The sequence below is a fragment of the Rhinolophus sinicus genome, linkage group LG01 (genome assembly GCF_036562045.2).
Source record: "Rhinolophus sinicus isolate RSC01 linkage group LG01, ASM3656204v1, whole genome shotgun sequence".
Taxonomy (NCBI): Eukaryota; Metazoa; Chordata; class Mammalia; order Chiroptera; family Rhinolophidae; genus Rhinolophus; species Rhinolophus sinicus.
In genome coordinates this window covers 205,840,482-205,857,520 of record NC_133751.1, presented here as the reverse complement: position 1 = coordinate 205,857,520, position 17,039 = coordinate 205,840,482, and the positions used below count along the sequence as shown (strand labels likewise).

Here is a 17,039-nt window from a genome sequence, read left to right as displayed (position 1 = left end):
TAAACAGCGAACATAGTAAACAGGACAATAAAGTAATAAGGACTATAGAGAGAAGTGGGGTGGGGGGCAGCTGCAGTTTTAAGTAGGGGACTTAGGGTGGGCGACCTCTGAGTAAAGACGTGAGAGAGGTGGGGAATCAGCTCTGCAGGTTTCCTGGAGGAAGAGCCGTCCAGCAGACGAGCAGCTAGTGTGGCCCTCAAGCTGGAGGGGGTCTGACCAGTGTGCAGAACAAGGGGACCAGTGTGACTGGAGGTGGAGACAGTAAGTGGGACAGTATAGGAGATGAGCTCAGAAAGATGGAGGAAGGTCACAGACGGCGTGGGCTCTTGTAGGACATTACAAGGACTCTGGCCATTGGAGGGGTTTGAGCAGAGGAGTGGTGTGGCCTGCCTGACATTTTATAGGTTTCCAGGCTGCGGAAATAGGAGGAGGAGACATGTTAGGAGGCTGTTGCCGCGATCCATGTGAGGGTGATGGTGGCGTGGATGTCCCGGAGAAGTGGTCTGATTCTGGATGTATGTTGAAGGTGGAGCTAACAGGATGCCTTAACAGATTTGATGTGGGATGTGAGAGAAAGAGAAGAGTCAGCGGTGACTCCAACGCTTTCAGCCTGAGAGATGGAAAGGATGGGTCTGCCACCATCTGAAATGGGGAAGGCTATGGGTAGAGAAAGCTTAGGGTCTGGGGGAGACCCGGGAGTTCGGTGTTTGGTATGTTCAATGTGAGATAACCGCCAAGTGGAGATACCAAGTAAGCAGTTGGATATTCAAGTCCTGGGTTTGAGAGAGAGGTTTGACCGCCTTAGAAATATACTTTTGAGGGTCAGCGGCATAGGGATGGTATTTAAAGCCAGGGAACTGGATGAGATCACCAAGGAGTGAGAGTAAATAAAGAAGAGGAATGAGGACTGAATGCAGGGGTGTTGCAACATCAAGAAGATGGAGAGTTGAGAAAGCTGCCAAGGAAACCGAGTGGGAGCAAACCAGTGAGAGAGATGATGAAACAAGAGCGTGGCTTCCTGGAAGCCAAGTGAAGAATGTATCGAAGTGGAGCCCATGATTAACTGTGTCACATGTAGCTGATAGCACCCAGGTGAGGACGAGTATTGACCACTGGACGTAGCCAGACCATTGTGCCCTGGGCAAGGGCAGTTTGGCGAGGCTGTACTGTAAATGATGCATGTTCTCCAACTGACTAAGGGATGATGGGAAAGTCTGTCTCAGGAATGGGAAACTCAATCTACAGATTCTCTCACTCTCTCCACCTCCTAAATATCTCTCAAATTCTTTCTCTTTTTTCCCACCCTGACTGCCACCCGCTGAGTGTAGGCCACCACAATCTCTCCCCTAAATTGCAGAAACATGCTCCTAACTGGGCTCTCTGCCTCCAAAATGGTGCCTTGAAGCTCTTCGCAACCTTGCAGCCATCGCGATACTTCTAAAATTAAAACCTGACCCTGTCACTCACCCATCCATAACCTCTCAAGGTCTCCTGTGCCCTCAAGATAAAGTCCAGCCTTGTTGTCACGGCAGACAACACTCTTCATGATCTGACACTGCTTTCCTCTCCAGTGTCAGCTCTCACTGCAACTCACGTCAAATTCCATGCCCTCACCAACAGGTTTGGTCTTCACACCTTCTAAGTTTGGAAATGTTTTCTCCACCTAGAACACGCTTGTCCTTAGAACTCTCCATACCTTGTAACTCCTATTCCATACTCAGGCCTTAGCTTGAATGTCACTTCTTCCAGAAATCTTTCCCTGACCAACTCACCACCCCATTGTAAACGCAGGTCTGAGTTAGATGCCATTTCTAGCACGTTGTGATTTCCCCAGCACAGGACCGTGGTATCTTTATATGATTATTCGTGTTTGGGACCATATTGTTGGGACTGTAAAATTCTCTGAAGGCGGGGCTTGGCATCACATCACACAGACCTAACACAATTCCTGGCTTCTAGTAGGAGCTTGGTAAATATCTATGGAATGAATGGCTTAATGGACAGGTGATGAGCGTACAACCCAGTTAACATAGAAACAACTTAAATAATTGTAAGTCACGTTGTAAAACTAAATGCAAACACCAAAATTAATTCCAAAGGAGATATAAACAAAATATGATTTTGTAATAATCATGATCTGGAAGCAAAACGCCAGATGTTATTAAGGAGGGAGAGGAACTTGTTGAGAGAGAGAGAGAGAGAGAGAGAGAGATGGAAGAAGGGACAAACGGCTCATCCAGGACACAAAAGATACTATTTAGATATTTAGATAAATATAGGTTAATGTTTATTTTTAAAGTAACCACTAGTAGAATTTTAAAATACATACTTTCAAAACATAAAAGATAAATACAAACAAAATACAAACCTGTATAAGAGAAATCAGACAACAAAGGAAACAAGAGGTGTAAAAAATTATAAAGAATAAAATGAGATAGAAGTAAGACTAAATAGATTATTTATAGTAATAAATATAAATTTCTTAAACTACCCTATTACCAGTACAGAGACTCTGAAACACTTTAAAACAGAAGGTTAAAATCAAAGAGTGAGTAGAGATAATTGTAACGAAAACAAACTAAAAAAAAAAAAAAAGGTATATTTTGATATCAATATACAACATAGAAGAGTTCTGGGGAAATACACAAAATGCAGAGAAGAAGAGATTCATATGCTACTGATAAAGGATACAGTCCATAATATAGAGATAACTATTATAAACCTTATGTGCCAAAAAAAGATTATGTTAAAATGAAGAAACTGACTGAAAAAGTAATAATTCTAGGTGATTTTTAATTCATATCTCAGTCTTTTACAAATCAAGTGGGCAAAAAAAAGTGTAGAAGCTGTAAATCATAAATGTGACAAATACATGTTGAACTTTGAAACTAGCAAACAGTACAACTTCTAAGACTCCGAAAGCAAACATTATTTAAAGCTATAATACAACACACTAGAAAATTAATAGCAAAAAGTTCATTTGAAAAAATAACCTTTTGAAAATTGCATGGCACATTCCCAAATGACCACTGCATCAATAGTTATTTAATTGCAGACTATTTTAAAAAGAAAGACAGGGAGAACTGTACCTCAAAACTCATGGCAATGACCATACGTCTGTTCAAAGGGAAATCCACACCATTTAAAAAGTTGCTTTTATGATGACTTGAGGGGGAAAAAATGTTACTAAATCAACTGAGCAGTCAATCAAAGGAGTTAGAAAGAGAAATAGAGACAGGTATCAATAACAATGAAGGAAAAAACTTATGGATTAGAATATTTTAAAAGAAAACTGATTTAAAAAAAATCCAGTAGCTAGGGAGATCCAAGATGCCGGAATAGATAAACACCGTGCCTGCTTCCATCCGTGAACACATTAAAATTACAACTAAATTATAGAACAATCAACCTGGAGAACCATCTGAAGTCTAGCCAAACAGAAGTCCTATAACTATGAAGAAGAAGCCACGACGAGACTGGCAGGAGGGACAGAGATGCGGAACGGGCCCCACACCTGCATGAGGTGGTTGAGAATCAGGAGGGATATCCAAGCTGTGGAGCTTCCCCTGGAGGAGCGAGGGGCCCCCAGCCGCACACTAAGCCCCACAGCCCGGAGTACTGGTGCCGGGAAGAGGAGCTCCCACTACACATGGCTGTGAAAAGCAGTGGAGAGTCCGACCATCCCGGTGGGACAGAAGGCAGCGGGAAACCCAGACGTCTTTTAAACGGCCCGCGCACAGACTCATTTGCTTGCCGGCACTCACCTTGTGCTCCAGTGCAGGGATGGTGATTCATGGGGGAGCTGGACACATCGTGGGGGCAGACTGAGGTATGTGGCTTCAGGCGAGAGCTGGTAGACAGGCATTTTCCCTGTGAGGAGCTCCTCCTGTGCAGCTGTCAGGTGGGCACCATCTTTGCTGTGTTGAGCCCGCCCCCTGTGCTTAGGTACAACCTGAATCTGATTGGCTGGGTGAGCTCCGCAGCACCTCCCTGCTGACTCACTGGGATCCTGCCCCGCCCAACTCCCCAGCTGGAGGCACTTTCTCCCGAGCAGCCAGCCCAGCTGCAGCCGCTCTTTCTTGGGAAACTGTCAGTCCTACACACCCACCTGTGCTCTGAGCCTTGCTGAGTAGCTCCAGGCTCAGCACTGGCACCACAGCAGAGTCTGCATTAACCTGGTGACCACAGCTCTTCCCACTCTAGTGACTCCCTGAGACCCTGCCTCACCCAACTTGCTTATTGCACGAGGCTCTATCAGTGGCTGAACCTTAAGAGAGCTGGCAGGTGGCAGCAGGCCTTAGGGTATCCTGGCTTTTTGTGGAGCTACCACAGGCCCAGTACTGGTGGTAAATGTCCTCATTTCTCAGTATGGCCTCTCCCACACACCTCCAGATTTAGCACAGGCAGCGAACAACTGCAGTTCACTGTAGCTTTTACCAGGTAGTCCTTGGCTGGTCACAGGCAAAGGGTGACCTGGGCCTGCACCGGAACCCCTCCCAAGAGGCCCCAGAACCAACATACTTGGAGATTGGTTTCAGAATACAGCAGAGCACCATCCAATTACTCCCACAAATGGCACATACAAAGGGCAGTCTTAACAGGCACCAGAGCCCACTGGGACAAATCCCACTCAGTGGGGTAAGCCCCCTTCACAGCAGCCCATAAGCTGTGGACATGGCCAAACCCGTGAGGGTCAATCCCACCTATGATGTACCAATACCAATCAAAGCTCAACTATAATAGGAGAGCACACACAACCCACACAAGGGATACTCCTGGAGCACCCGGAGCAGGTGACCACGGAGACTGGCAGAGCCCCACAGGGCACCTACTACATAAGGCCACTGGACCAAGACTGGGAGACATAGCAGATCTACCTAATACATAGAAACAAACACAGAGAGACAGCCAAAATGAGTAAGCAAAAAAATGCAACCCAAATGAAAGAAGAGTAGAAAGTTCTAGAAAAAGAACCAAACAAAATGGAGGCAAGCAACCTACCAGATACAGGGTTCAAAACAATGGTTATAAGAATGCTCAAGGAACTTAATGAGAACTAAGGAACTAAAGGAACTAAGGAACTAAGAACTAAAGAACTAAGGAACTTAGTGAGAACTTCAACAGAGAGATAGCGAGCATAAAAAAGGACATAGAAACCATAAAAAAAAACCAGTCAGAAGTGAAGAATACACTAACTGAAATGAAGACTGCACTAGAAGGAATCACCAGCAGACTAGATGAAGCAGAGGATCAAATCAGCAAATAGAAAGATAAGGTAGCAGAAAACACCCAATCAGAACAGCAAAAAGAAAAAAGAATCCAAAACAATGAGGATAGTTTAAGGGGCCCCTGGGCCAACATCAAAAATGTAACAACATTGCCATCATGGGGGGACCAGAAGGAGAAGAGAGAAAGCAAGGCATTGAAAACCTATCTGAAGAAATAATGACTGAAAACTTTTGTAACCTGGCAAAGGAAATAGACGTACAAGTCCACGAAGCACAGAGAGTCCCAAACAGGATGAACCCAAACAGGCCCACACCAAGACACATTATAATTAGAATGGCAAAGGTTAAAGACAAAGAGAGAATCCTGAAAGCAGCAAGAGAAAGGCAACTGATAACTTATAAGGGAGCCCCCACAAGATCGCCAACTGATTTCTCAACAGAAACTTTGCAGACCAGAAGGAATTGGCACAAAATATTCAACGTGATGAAAAACAAGGACCTACAACCAGGATTACTCTACCCAGCAAGGCTATCATTTAAAACCAAAGGACAGATAAAGAGCTTCCCAGACTAGAAAAAGCTAAAGGACTTCCTCACCACCAAACCAGTATTACAAGGAATGTTACAGGAACTTCTTTAAGATGGAAAAATAAAACTCAAAATAATAAATAATAAAATGTCAATAACTACCTGTCTATCAACAATTACTTTCAATGTAAGTTGATTTAAAAACATAGGAGGGCTGAATGGATAAGAAAACAAAACCCTTACATATGATGCTTACAAGAGACTCACTTCAGATTAAAAGATACACACAGAAAGTAAAGGGATGGAAAAAGATATTTCATGAAAATGGAAATGAAAAAAAAATCTGTAGTAGCAATACTCATACCAGACAAAATAGACTTTTGAAAAAAAAGGCTATAACAAGAGACAAAGAAGGATCCAATAATCGTACTTCTGGGTCTTTATCCAAAGAAACCCAAACGCTACTTCAAGAGGATTTGTGCATCCATATGTTCATTGCAGCATTGTTTACAATGGCCAAGAGATGGAGGCAGCCTGGGTGTCCACTGATGGAAGGATGGATAAAGAGATGTAGTACACATATACAATGGAAAATTGCTTGGCCATGGAAGGAAATGGGTCCTTGCCATCTGCGGTAGCATGGATGGACCTGGTGGGTACTGTGCTGAGTGGAGTGTCAGACAGAGAAAGACAGATACAATGTGATTTCGCTTATATGTGGAATCTAAAGAACAAAATTAACAAACTCATAAATACAGAAAACATTTTGATGGTTGCCAGATGGGTATGTGGGTGAAAAAAGGGAAGGGATTAAGAAGTACAAGTTGGTAGTTACAAAACAGTCATGGGGATGTAGGGTTCAGCATAAGTAATGTAGTCAATAATATTGTAATAAATGTGTGGTGTCCGATGGGTACTAGATTTATTGGGGTGATAGATGGGTTTGGGGGCAGAGTGAAAAAGGTAAAGGGATTAAGAAGTACAAGCTGGTTGTTACAAAACAGTCATGGAGCTATAAGGTATAACATAAGGAATATAGTCAGTGATACAGTAATAACTATGTGTGGTGCCAGGTGGGTACTAGACTAGTCAGGGGGATCACTTCTTAAATTATATAAATGTCTAAGTACTATGCTGTACACCTGAAATTAATATAAAATAATATTGAATGTCAACTATAATTGAAACTTTAAAAAGGGGTGGGAAAGGTGAAGGGGAGTAAGAGGTCCAAATTTCAGGTATAAAACAAATAGGTCATGGGGATGTAATGTACAGAATGGGGAATATAGTCAATAATATTGTGACAGCATGGACCAGTGTCAGATGGTTGCTGGACTTACCATGGTGATCACTTCTTTAGGTCTATACATGTTGAATAACTATGGTGTACCCCTGCAACTAATATAATATTGGATGTTAACTATATTTGTAATAAAAAGCTTTTTTAAAAATCCAGTAGCTGATTTCTTGAAACAAAAAGCAATTAGATGAAATTCCAACAAGACTAAACAAGAAAAAACATTGAAAATACAAGTACAGTTAATTTCAAATGAGAAAAGGTGTTTATTCCTAAATATGGTGAAGATATGAGAGACAGATGGACACAGCTATGAGGCCACTGGCCTCCATCTTGCTGGGTTTGGCCAGTACAGTCTCCCAGGAACAGGAGGGAAAAAGAGAGTGAGGTCAGAGAATGTATTTGCTTGCCCCACCCTCTGTTTCAGCTGGCTGTGTGTACCCCATCAAGGATCACTGCCTCCAGTAAGAGCCCACCCCACCCCACTCTCCACCCTCAGGCCCAGGAGTCAAAACAGCACTGCTGCCAACTCTACGATAAGGCACTATCCCTTGTAGTACACCTGGCTAAAAGCCCTGCATCAGTAACCTTCCCGAAATAATCCTGAATCAAATATGTCATCTGTTTCATACTGGAACCCTGACTGATACATATGCAATGCTAAGTTTCTTTAAAATGCAGATTGTTTTCCAGGAAAATATGGATTAATGAAATTGATTCAAGAAGAGATCAAAACAAAATATGCCAGTAACCAAAGAAGAAATTGAAAATATCAAATTATTACCTGCCATTAAAAGACAGCTTTAGACAATGTCAATGCAAGATCAGTCATGCCTTCTTAATTCCAATAATTACCTACTTTTAAAAATCTTCTGCAGCATTAAAAAGGTAAAACTCCTCAGATAGTTTTACTAAAGTTAACATAAAGTGATATTAAAACCTGAAAAAATAGCTCAAAAAAACTAAAACTATAAACTAAGTTCAGTTATTAAACATGATGCAAAATCTTAGTAAATTGAACCTGCCATTATATTTATAAGAATAGCCAAATAGAGTCTGCTTTATGAGGGCAAGAATGGGTCAATGTTGGAAAATCTTTTTATACTAACTTAGTTTAAAAAAGGCAAAAAATAAAATTAAATCCTGAAATTTGTAGTAATTTAGGAATAGAAAGATATTTCCTTAACTTAGAACAGACTATCTATTTGAAACTAATATCCAAGATTATATTTATGGTGAAACATTTGAGACAATCCTATAAAACTTAGGGATAAGATGACGATGCCTGCTATCAATACTGTTGTTTTACATTGAACTTTAAAGCTCTAGCCAATGTAAGAAGACAAGAAAAATAAATAAGAAATAACTAGTATTGAGGAGGAGAAATATCATTATTTGCCAAAATGATTGTCTACCTGAAAAACAAACTTAATAAATAACATGTACTTACAAATCAATGAAAAAAATGGAAACACTATAGAGAATGTGAGCAAAAGACATAATGTAGCAATTCACAAAAGAAGACAAATGGTCAACCAAAACAAAAGCAAATATTCTATATTGTACCTATCAAATTAAACAACAAGATGGTGTGGGTAGGGAGAAAGAGGCGCTCTCACACTCAATTCTTCAAAAAGTGTACCAGTTACACACTCACGGTTTGACAATATGTCTTAAAAACTTTAAATGTACATACCCTTTGACTCTGCATTTCTGCTTCTAGGAATTCAATGTAAGCCAGGGATGGAATTATCTTATTACCTAAGAATGGTTGGGGACAGAAAGAGATAGCATCACGTTCAAGGGTGCTCATGGTACATAGCTAATTTACTGAAAACATTATGATCCATTCATAAAATAAAATATTAGATGGCCACTAACATGATGCTCTTTTGTAATTTTTGTTCACAATCTATTGTGAGGAGACAAAAATCAAGTTTCAAAAATATGCAAAGTATTAGCCCATTTCTGTTACATATATGAATATTTTGTCTAACTGCATAAAACATTATTATACACAAAATGTTAATAGGGTTTATTTCTGAACAAAGAAATATGAATTTTTTTAATTTTGGGTTTTTTTTTTTCTGCATTTTAGAGGGATTTTAGATGTGAAAGAATCTGGGGAAGTTATAAAGGGAGCAAACATACTGCGTGATTTAAATACCTTTTTCGATTTGTGTTCAGGGAGCCCCGGTGACATGGTGCAGGCTGGGCTTAGCTGTTGGTTCGGACTCTTACCTGCTGTATGTATTTGGTGCCTGATCTTTGAAAAACAGCTTAAACTCAATGAGCTCAACCAAAAAATATGAAGAACAATTTTACGACACTTAGTAAATCTTAAACCTCAGAAATAGAGAACTGTGAAGTTGCCCTGTCCCTCCCTAAAATCAAAAGTGAATTGATCAAGCTTCCATGCTCAACTGCTAATTTACAGGAAGCTGAGGGAGAGCAGCGTGTTCAAAACACCTCACAGGGATACAATCCGCAAAATCCCAACAGTGAGAAACTCTACAGGACAAATACCTAGTGTCTTCAACAAATAATTCACGTGAAACACGAGAGATCTAAAAATACTTCATACCAACAAATCTCACTTACGTCGATTCTTATTCAAAGAAACAAATTATTTTTTAATATAATGGCATTTAAGAGAAATTTGTGAATGTAAACACTGGCTAGATATTATGTGACACAGAGAAACTATTATAGTGATGTTGTGTTTGTGTTTCTTCTAAGGGGTCCTTTAAGAGGCACACTGAAATATTTACAGATGAAATGATAGAATACATTGAATTTGCTTTAAAATAATATTAGAGGGGCTAAGAGTGTGGATGGAGCAGGTTGGCCATGGGTTGATGGTGAGTGCATGGGGGTTTACCATACTATTGGGTCTAGTTTTGTGTGCAAATTTCTCCTTAACAACAACAAGAGCGTTTATTTTCAAAAAGCAAAGTGTTCCCATCTTTATGATGAAGCTGATGGATTTGAATTCTAAATTTGCAAAGAAAATAGGAATCCTTTGACAGTCTGGACTGTGAAAATAAAACGGAAAGGCCGAGTTAAGAGGAAACCCAACAGCAGAGCAATTCTTCTCCCCCAATGTCCTGACATATTAGAAAATTGAGATGAGAAGTTGGGAGCACCGTCCTCGGGCCAGACGTCCGTCCTGCAGGCAGAACCTCAGGCCTACCTCTGAGCAGCTCTCCAGAGCCATCAGCATAGCCCCCTGGGAAGCCCTTGGCCCAGACTTTTCTTGGCGATAGGACAGGTCCCCTTGCCCAGTGCTGTCTGTGCTTATCTGTGACCTACCTCATGTGGCCCTACAACAATCCCACTGTACTATTCCTGTGATTGCCACTGTTCCCTGTGACACTGAGGCATAGTGAGGTCACACAGCCAGGAAGTGGCAGAAGTGGGACCCAAACACACCTCCATATCTCCCCACCATGTCCCCACTTAGATCCCAAACCCAGTCAACCTAATCTTGGTCTCCCTGTGTCCGACCAGGTGCTGAAAACCTGCGCACCGGCCCCTGCAGTCATTGAGGTCCTTTTCAACTCTTACCCTCAGCTCCGCGTGTCGGAATCCTGGAAGGAGGTGATTCCAGAAGAAGTATTTCAGGTGAGGGGGCTGCCCTTCCTTCCCCCGTGAGTGCAGAATTGTCTGTTTCTGCTCACCCAGTGTGAGGCATTCTGCACTAATATCCACATGAAAATAAGCATCTAAAGAAGGAACAAGAAAGGGCCATTAGGGGCGTGTTTGAGGATTTCGGTTTTTCTCCTGGAGGCTTAGTAATCACACAGCTCAGAGCCTATAGTATATATAGTTGGGGTGCTTTTGGCTGCAAGGAGCAGAAACCAGCCCAGGCTGACGTGAGGAATGGCAGGGCTGGAGGACCCAGTGTCCACAGCAGGGCTGGCCCTGGGGCCTCCTGGATCCACAGGTCGTGGCTCCCGTGTGTCAGATATGACCGAGGCAGCTGTGGGCACTACTGCCACACCCAACGAGGTCTACAGATGACTCCGTTAAGAAAGAGTGAGAGCATTATTTCTCCAGAAGCCTCTAGAAAACTCCTCTTCATATTTCATTGACTGGAGCCCTGTGCACATGGCTGATCAGCAACTGTGCAAAGAAGCGGGGCAGAGCGGAACTGAAAGAGATGACGTGTTTTCTGAAATCTCCCAAGACAGAGTTCCCTGGGCCTCCGCAGGAAAGTGTACAGACCCTCCTACTGGAGGACGCCTCCTGCAAAGTGGGGCTTCTCCCTGTCATGTGGCTTCCAGCTGTCGGGTGGCCTGGAAAGGGCCTGCTGTGACTTCCGGCTAGGAGAAGAACGAGTGTGGGTGCCACGTGCACCAGCTGACGCTCGCCTGCCTTCCTTTCCAGATGCACCGGCCTTTCTACCAGTCTCTCTTTGCCGTGGCCCACGGCCCCCGCTGTCTGCAGCATCTCTGCCGCTGTGCCATTCGCAAATGGTTTGGCAAAAAGTGCTTTCACCTGGTCCCCCTGTTACCTTTGCCGAAGTCCCTGCAAAATTATCTCCTGTTGGAGCCAGAGGGTGTTTTGCACTGAAAACCAGAGCATTTGGACTAAGAGTCTTGGCCTGGTCTTCGCCCTTCCGCTGCAGATAGGTGGTGAGAGCGCCCTAGATGGGGACGGGCAGACCCGGCTGGGACCTCCCACTCCCCCTGGTGGATGCACAGACCTCCCCGAGCTTCCGGGTCACGAGGGGATGGAATTGGTAATAAGAGCCCTTTCTGCCTCTCACGCTTGTTTGTGAGGATGAGAATTGTGAATATCACAGTACTTGTATCAGAAAGTACCTGTCCACAGAGTTGAACTAAAAGGTGTACATATTTTTCCAAGGTTTGTCTCCTGCCCACATGGGTTAACAGCCTGCAGCCTTCAGACTCTCTGCCTCCTGGGAAATGCCCCACCCCTCCTGGAGCCCAGCTACCTGGAAAGACTGTCCCCAAAACATGACAGATGTGCATATTGAGGGAGGACACTTGCTTCCATAACAAGAGCGCTTTCCCAGGAACCCCGCCCCCCTTCCCAGCCAGGGCATCCAGAGCTCCCCAGAAGGACACTGGACATTTTGATCCCATGTGAGTCTTCTGTCGGACATCCCCACCCAACCCCACCTGGTCCAGCTCTAATGAGCAGTGCAGGAAGCCACATGCAGGGAATAGACACAGGTTGGTCCGGCGGCCGAGAGCTCACCCTGGGCATCCCTAACAAGAAACATGTTCCAAAGGTCTAGGGCTCTATTCACCAGGCTTTTATTTTCTGTATCCTGGTGCTTTGACATCTGGGGCCTTGCTGACCCTGGGGGGACTACCCGCCTTCCCCCCCAACCCCAGGGTTAGCCAATTCCTAGGGATAATAAACAACTTGCCACCAAGCACACTTTTCTAACGCAAGCCAGTCAATCCAGATCTCACACCGCCAGCCACGCCTTTATTGGGCGCTCATACCCCAGGCCACTAGCCACCCCAGGGCCAGGTACCAGACGACTGGGGACAGCCGCTATGCCCCAGTGAACTCCAGACTAGCTGATCTTAAGCCTGTCTATCTTGCCCCCCCCATGGAAACCACAACAAAGGCTCTTGCCCACTTCCCCCCACCTCCTGGCCAACACTGGTGCTTCCCTGTGTGGCCCCCATGGTGTGGCATGTCCCTTCTCTTAAGAATGCTGAGTAATAAACTGCCTTTTCAATGACCACTGTCTCCTGATCTGTTGGCCTTACTTGAACTCAAGTTTTCTAGTGAATGATATTTTAAAACAAGGACTCTTTATGGTTCTCCTCTGAGGAAAAGCAGTGGCTCTTCCCCCTCCTTCCCTCCCCCCAGTTGGAACCAGTGTAAGGTGCTTCTGGGACGACCCTCAGGAAGGGCAGGGCATGTTCTCCCACAGTCTAGAAGGGAGCTCACACCCCAGCAAATACTGCAGTATAAGGGGGGGGGGGTGTTTTGTGCGCTATGAGTGAAGCCCGCTGTGGGGGTGAGAAGGGGGCCAGGCAGGGGGCCAGCGAAGGTGGGCATCATGAAGCGGGCAGCCAGGCTGGGCCTTGGCGGGTGGTCAGATTTCAGTACAGTGGGTCTGCCAGGGAGTGACAGGATAGCATCCCGAGAGCCTTTAGCTGACCCCCCAGAGTCACCCTTTGAGACAGACAACTCAGAGGACCTAGAAAAGTCTATGTAAACGCAGCTGCAGGAGCCCTCATACCTCCACCCCACCCCAGGAGATGGCTCTCCCAAGCCCCTCCTGACAGACAGTCAGGAGTCATAATGTAGCAAAAGGCAAACTGGAACAAAGGCAGGGGTGGCGTCCGGGGCCAAGTGCAACTCTTTTAAGACATGTTGACTTTACATTTCTAAAACTCTGATGAGTAACGGCCAATTATGAGGTCTCCAAAACATGTTTTTCTCCAAATTACAGCTTAAAATGACAGCATGATTCTCTCGGTGAGCCCCAGACATCTCCCCAGAGCTGCCTGAAAGTCTGCCGTTGTGGAAAAATTCTCTTCTTTATTACTTTCACCCCCAAGAATTTTCTTTTAAAATTCAGAGGCTCCTAGGAATTGCTAATCCATGAAGTTCCTTGGGGATAAACCATTCACTCATCCATTCAGTCATTTGATTTGTTCATTCCTTCATCCAGTCCTGATGGAGCCTGCTGGAGCCGGAGCCCACTGCCTGGGGCTGAGGACCCATCATCCAGTCAGGTGCCTCATGCAGCTCACGGTCAAGCGAAGAGGGCAACTTGTCAGCAAGGCTGTTGGAGAGACGTGGGCACCTCAGCGGATGCGTGGACAGGAAGGGCTCTTGCCACCTTCTTTTTGGTTCCATCTCTGCATTGAATGAGCCCCTGCCTAGTCCCAAGGCAGGTGGCAGTTTGGACACTTCGCAGCTTCCCTCACCATCATGTCATCATTGTGTCCTACAGACAATCAGGTGACTTCCATGATGACTACGCCCTGTCCCCCCCCCAGCCCATCGGTATAACATGACATGTATCCATACCTCCAGTCTAGCACTCTTGGGCAACATGGACCCATACGCAAAGAAACATGGCAATGAACTGAGCCTCTGAAGATTTCAGGAGCCCTTTACCCTGATCCCAACTCATCAGGAACATGACATCACAGCTGTACCAGGATAAATAGGAAATAAACCGGCACTAGAAATTGGTTCTGAATGACCTGGGTTCTAGCGGCTGTCCACATATGCTGAATACTGTTCCAAAACCACGGTCCTGACGGTATGGGACAAAAATGGCTAGTGTGGTTGTTTGGGGCTATCTGATCAGCAAATGGGATGGATTACATTCGTGGGTTTTCAGAAATTAATTACTGCTAGCCTCAGCAATCTTGAGAAATAAGAACAAAGTGGGAGGTACAACGGTACCTGACATCAAACTATACTCCAAGGCTACAGTAATCAAAACAGCATGGTACTGGCATAAAAACAGACACATAGATCAATGGAACAGAATAGAGAGCCCAGGAATAAATCCATGCCTATGTGGTCATTTAATCTATGACAATGGAAGCAAGAATGTATGGTGGGGTAAAGACAGTCTATTTAATAAATGGTGCTGGGAAACCTGGACAAACACATGCAAAAAAATGAAGCTGGACCACCTCCTTACACCACATACAAGAATAAATTCAAAATGGATTAAAGACTTAAATGTAAGATCTGAAACCATGAAACTCCTAGAAGAAAATATAGGAAGAAAGTTTACAGACATTACCCGGAGTAAGATTTTTACTGATATATCCCCTCGGGCAAGGGAAGTAAGAGAAAAAATAAACATGTGGGATTACATCAAACTGAAAAGTGTTTTCACAGCAAAGAAAACCATCAATAAAACAAAAAGGGATCCTACCGGATGGGAGAAGATATTTGCCAATGATATATCCAATAAGGGGTTAATATCCAAAATTTATTTAAAAACTCACTCAACTCAACTCCAAAAAAAACAAACAACCCAATTAAAAACTGGGCAGAGGACATGAAGAGACATTTTTCTAAAGGGGACACACAGATGGCAAACAGCATATGAAAAAATGCTCAACCTCACTAATCATTAGACAAATGCAAATAAAAACCACAATGAGATACCACCTCACCCCAGTCAAAATGGCTATTATTAATAAATCAACAAACAACAAATGCTGGCACGGATGTGGAGAAAAGGGAACCTTGTGCACTGTTGGTGGGATTGCAGATTGGTGCAGCCACTGTAGAAAACAGTATGGAGGTATCTCAAAAAACTAAAAATGGAACTACCTTATGACCCAGCAATTCCACTCCTAGGTATCTATCCGGAGAAATCCAAAACTCTAATTCGAAAAAAATTATGCACCCCTATGTTTATTCCAGCACTATACACAATAGCCAAGACATGGAAACAACCAAAATGCCCATCGGTAGACGACTGGATTAAGAAACTGTGGTACATTTATACAATGGAGTATTACGCAGCCATAAAGAAGAAAGAAATCTTACCATTTGCAACAATATGGATGGACCTAGAAAACATTACACTAAGTGAAATAAGTCAGACAGAGAAAGACAAATACCATATGATCTCACTTATATGTGGAATCTAAAGAAAAGAATAAATGAACGAACTAATCAGAAACAGTTTCAGAGACAGAGGAAAAACTGAAGGTTGCTAGGTGAAGGGTGTGAGAATAAGGGGGAAGGTGAGGGGATTAGAAAATACAATCAGTAACCACAAGATGGCCACGGGGATATGAAAGTCAATTTGGGGAATGTAATCAATAATGTTGTAAAGATTTTGTAGGGTATCCAATGGACACTTGTCTCATTAAGGAGACCACCTCAGGGAAGATGTAGATGCCTGATCACTGCACTGTACACCTGAAGCTGAAGCTGAACAATAATGAATGTCAACTACAATTTTGTATATATGTACATACAATTTTGTATATATATGTATATAGTTACAAGAAGCAGAGTACAGCATTAAGAATAGAGACAATGGAAATGTAATGGCTGTATGCACCTCAGAGGGGTAGTAGATGGGGGGAGGGGGGTTGATACAGTGTGAGGGATATAAATGATAAATGTCTAACTATTACATTGTTTTATACATCTGAAATTAATTTTAAAAAAAAACAAACAAAGAAAGAATTTCAGAAAATGAAAGTGCTGTGAAGAAAATAAAAGAGTTTGGAAGCTTATTGTGAATAAAACAAAAGAAATTAATTACTGCTAAAAATTTGCTTTGTTAAGCAAAAAATAAAGTGACTGTCAATTGTTTCAATGACTATGTCTAACTATGCTCATGCTACACGTATTAGGAAGTTCTAAAATTAAGGGACTTGTATAATTCCACATGGATAAGAGAGAGAAAAAGGAGGGGAGTGGGGGAGGGGAGGAGAAAGACAAGACCAAGAAAAGGGCGGAAGAGGGGGAAGGGAGGAGAAAAGGTGGGAGGGACAGAAAGAAGTAAGGTACTTGAGATAAACATCCAAAAGACATTGTCCTTTGAAGCCAGAATTACCCTGGCTGACTTCTTTTCCAGGAAACAAAATATACCCTGGAGTTTCTTTTATTAAAGGTCTAAAAATGTTTTGTATTCTTTAACATGGTACCTCTTTACTTTTCTCCTTGAGTATATTACATAAACTCAATTCCACAAACCCTAAATTGTTTTCTTTAACTTCAAATTTAGTTTTTAATGATGCATTCACATGGTTCAAAATTCAGAAGGTAACAAGACTAAATGTTGTTTCTACTGAAAAAAAGAGGACTATTTCCCCCCAACCCTCAGTGGATATCTTTGACTATACTACATGTCATGTGGCCACAGAGAATTCTAAAATGCACAAGGGAGGTCTTCCACCAACACTGGTCTTGAGGAGATCCGCCGCTTTACATCCTGACTACCCTGGACAGGAGGAAATGGCCCCAGCACAGCAGGGCAGCCAGCAGGCAATCGGTAC

The 17,039-nt window shown here is 43.3% G+C and overlaps 1 protein-coding gene across 3 annotated transcripts in view; it reads left to right on the top strand.

Annotated features, from left to right (window-relative positions):
- ASB18 (ankyrin repeat and SOCS box containing 18) overlaps nucleotides 1-15,936 on the top strand; it is a 61,753-nt gene extending 45,817 nt beyond the window's left edge. Inside the window, exons 4-5 of one of the 3 annotated variants that reach the window (XM_074315572.1) lie at nucleotides 10,564-10,677; nucleotides 13,721-15,936. In XM_074315572.1, coding sequence (XP_074171673.1) covers nucleotides 10,564-10,677; nucleotides 13,721-13,726 — 120 coding nt within the window. In that variant the 3' untranslated portion in view covers nucleotides 13,727-15,936. Of the gene's footprint in view, nucleotides 1-10,563; nucleotides 10,678-11,442; nucleotides 12,794-13,720 lie in introns of those variants that run through there. The other 2 variants (XM_019740949.2, XM_074315569.1) reach the window with 2 other exon arrangements.
- The last annotated feature ends 1,103 nt before the right edge of the window (nucleotides 15,937-17,039 follow it).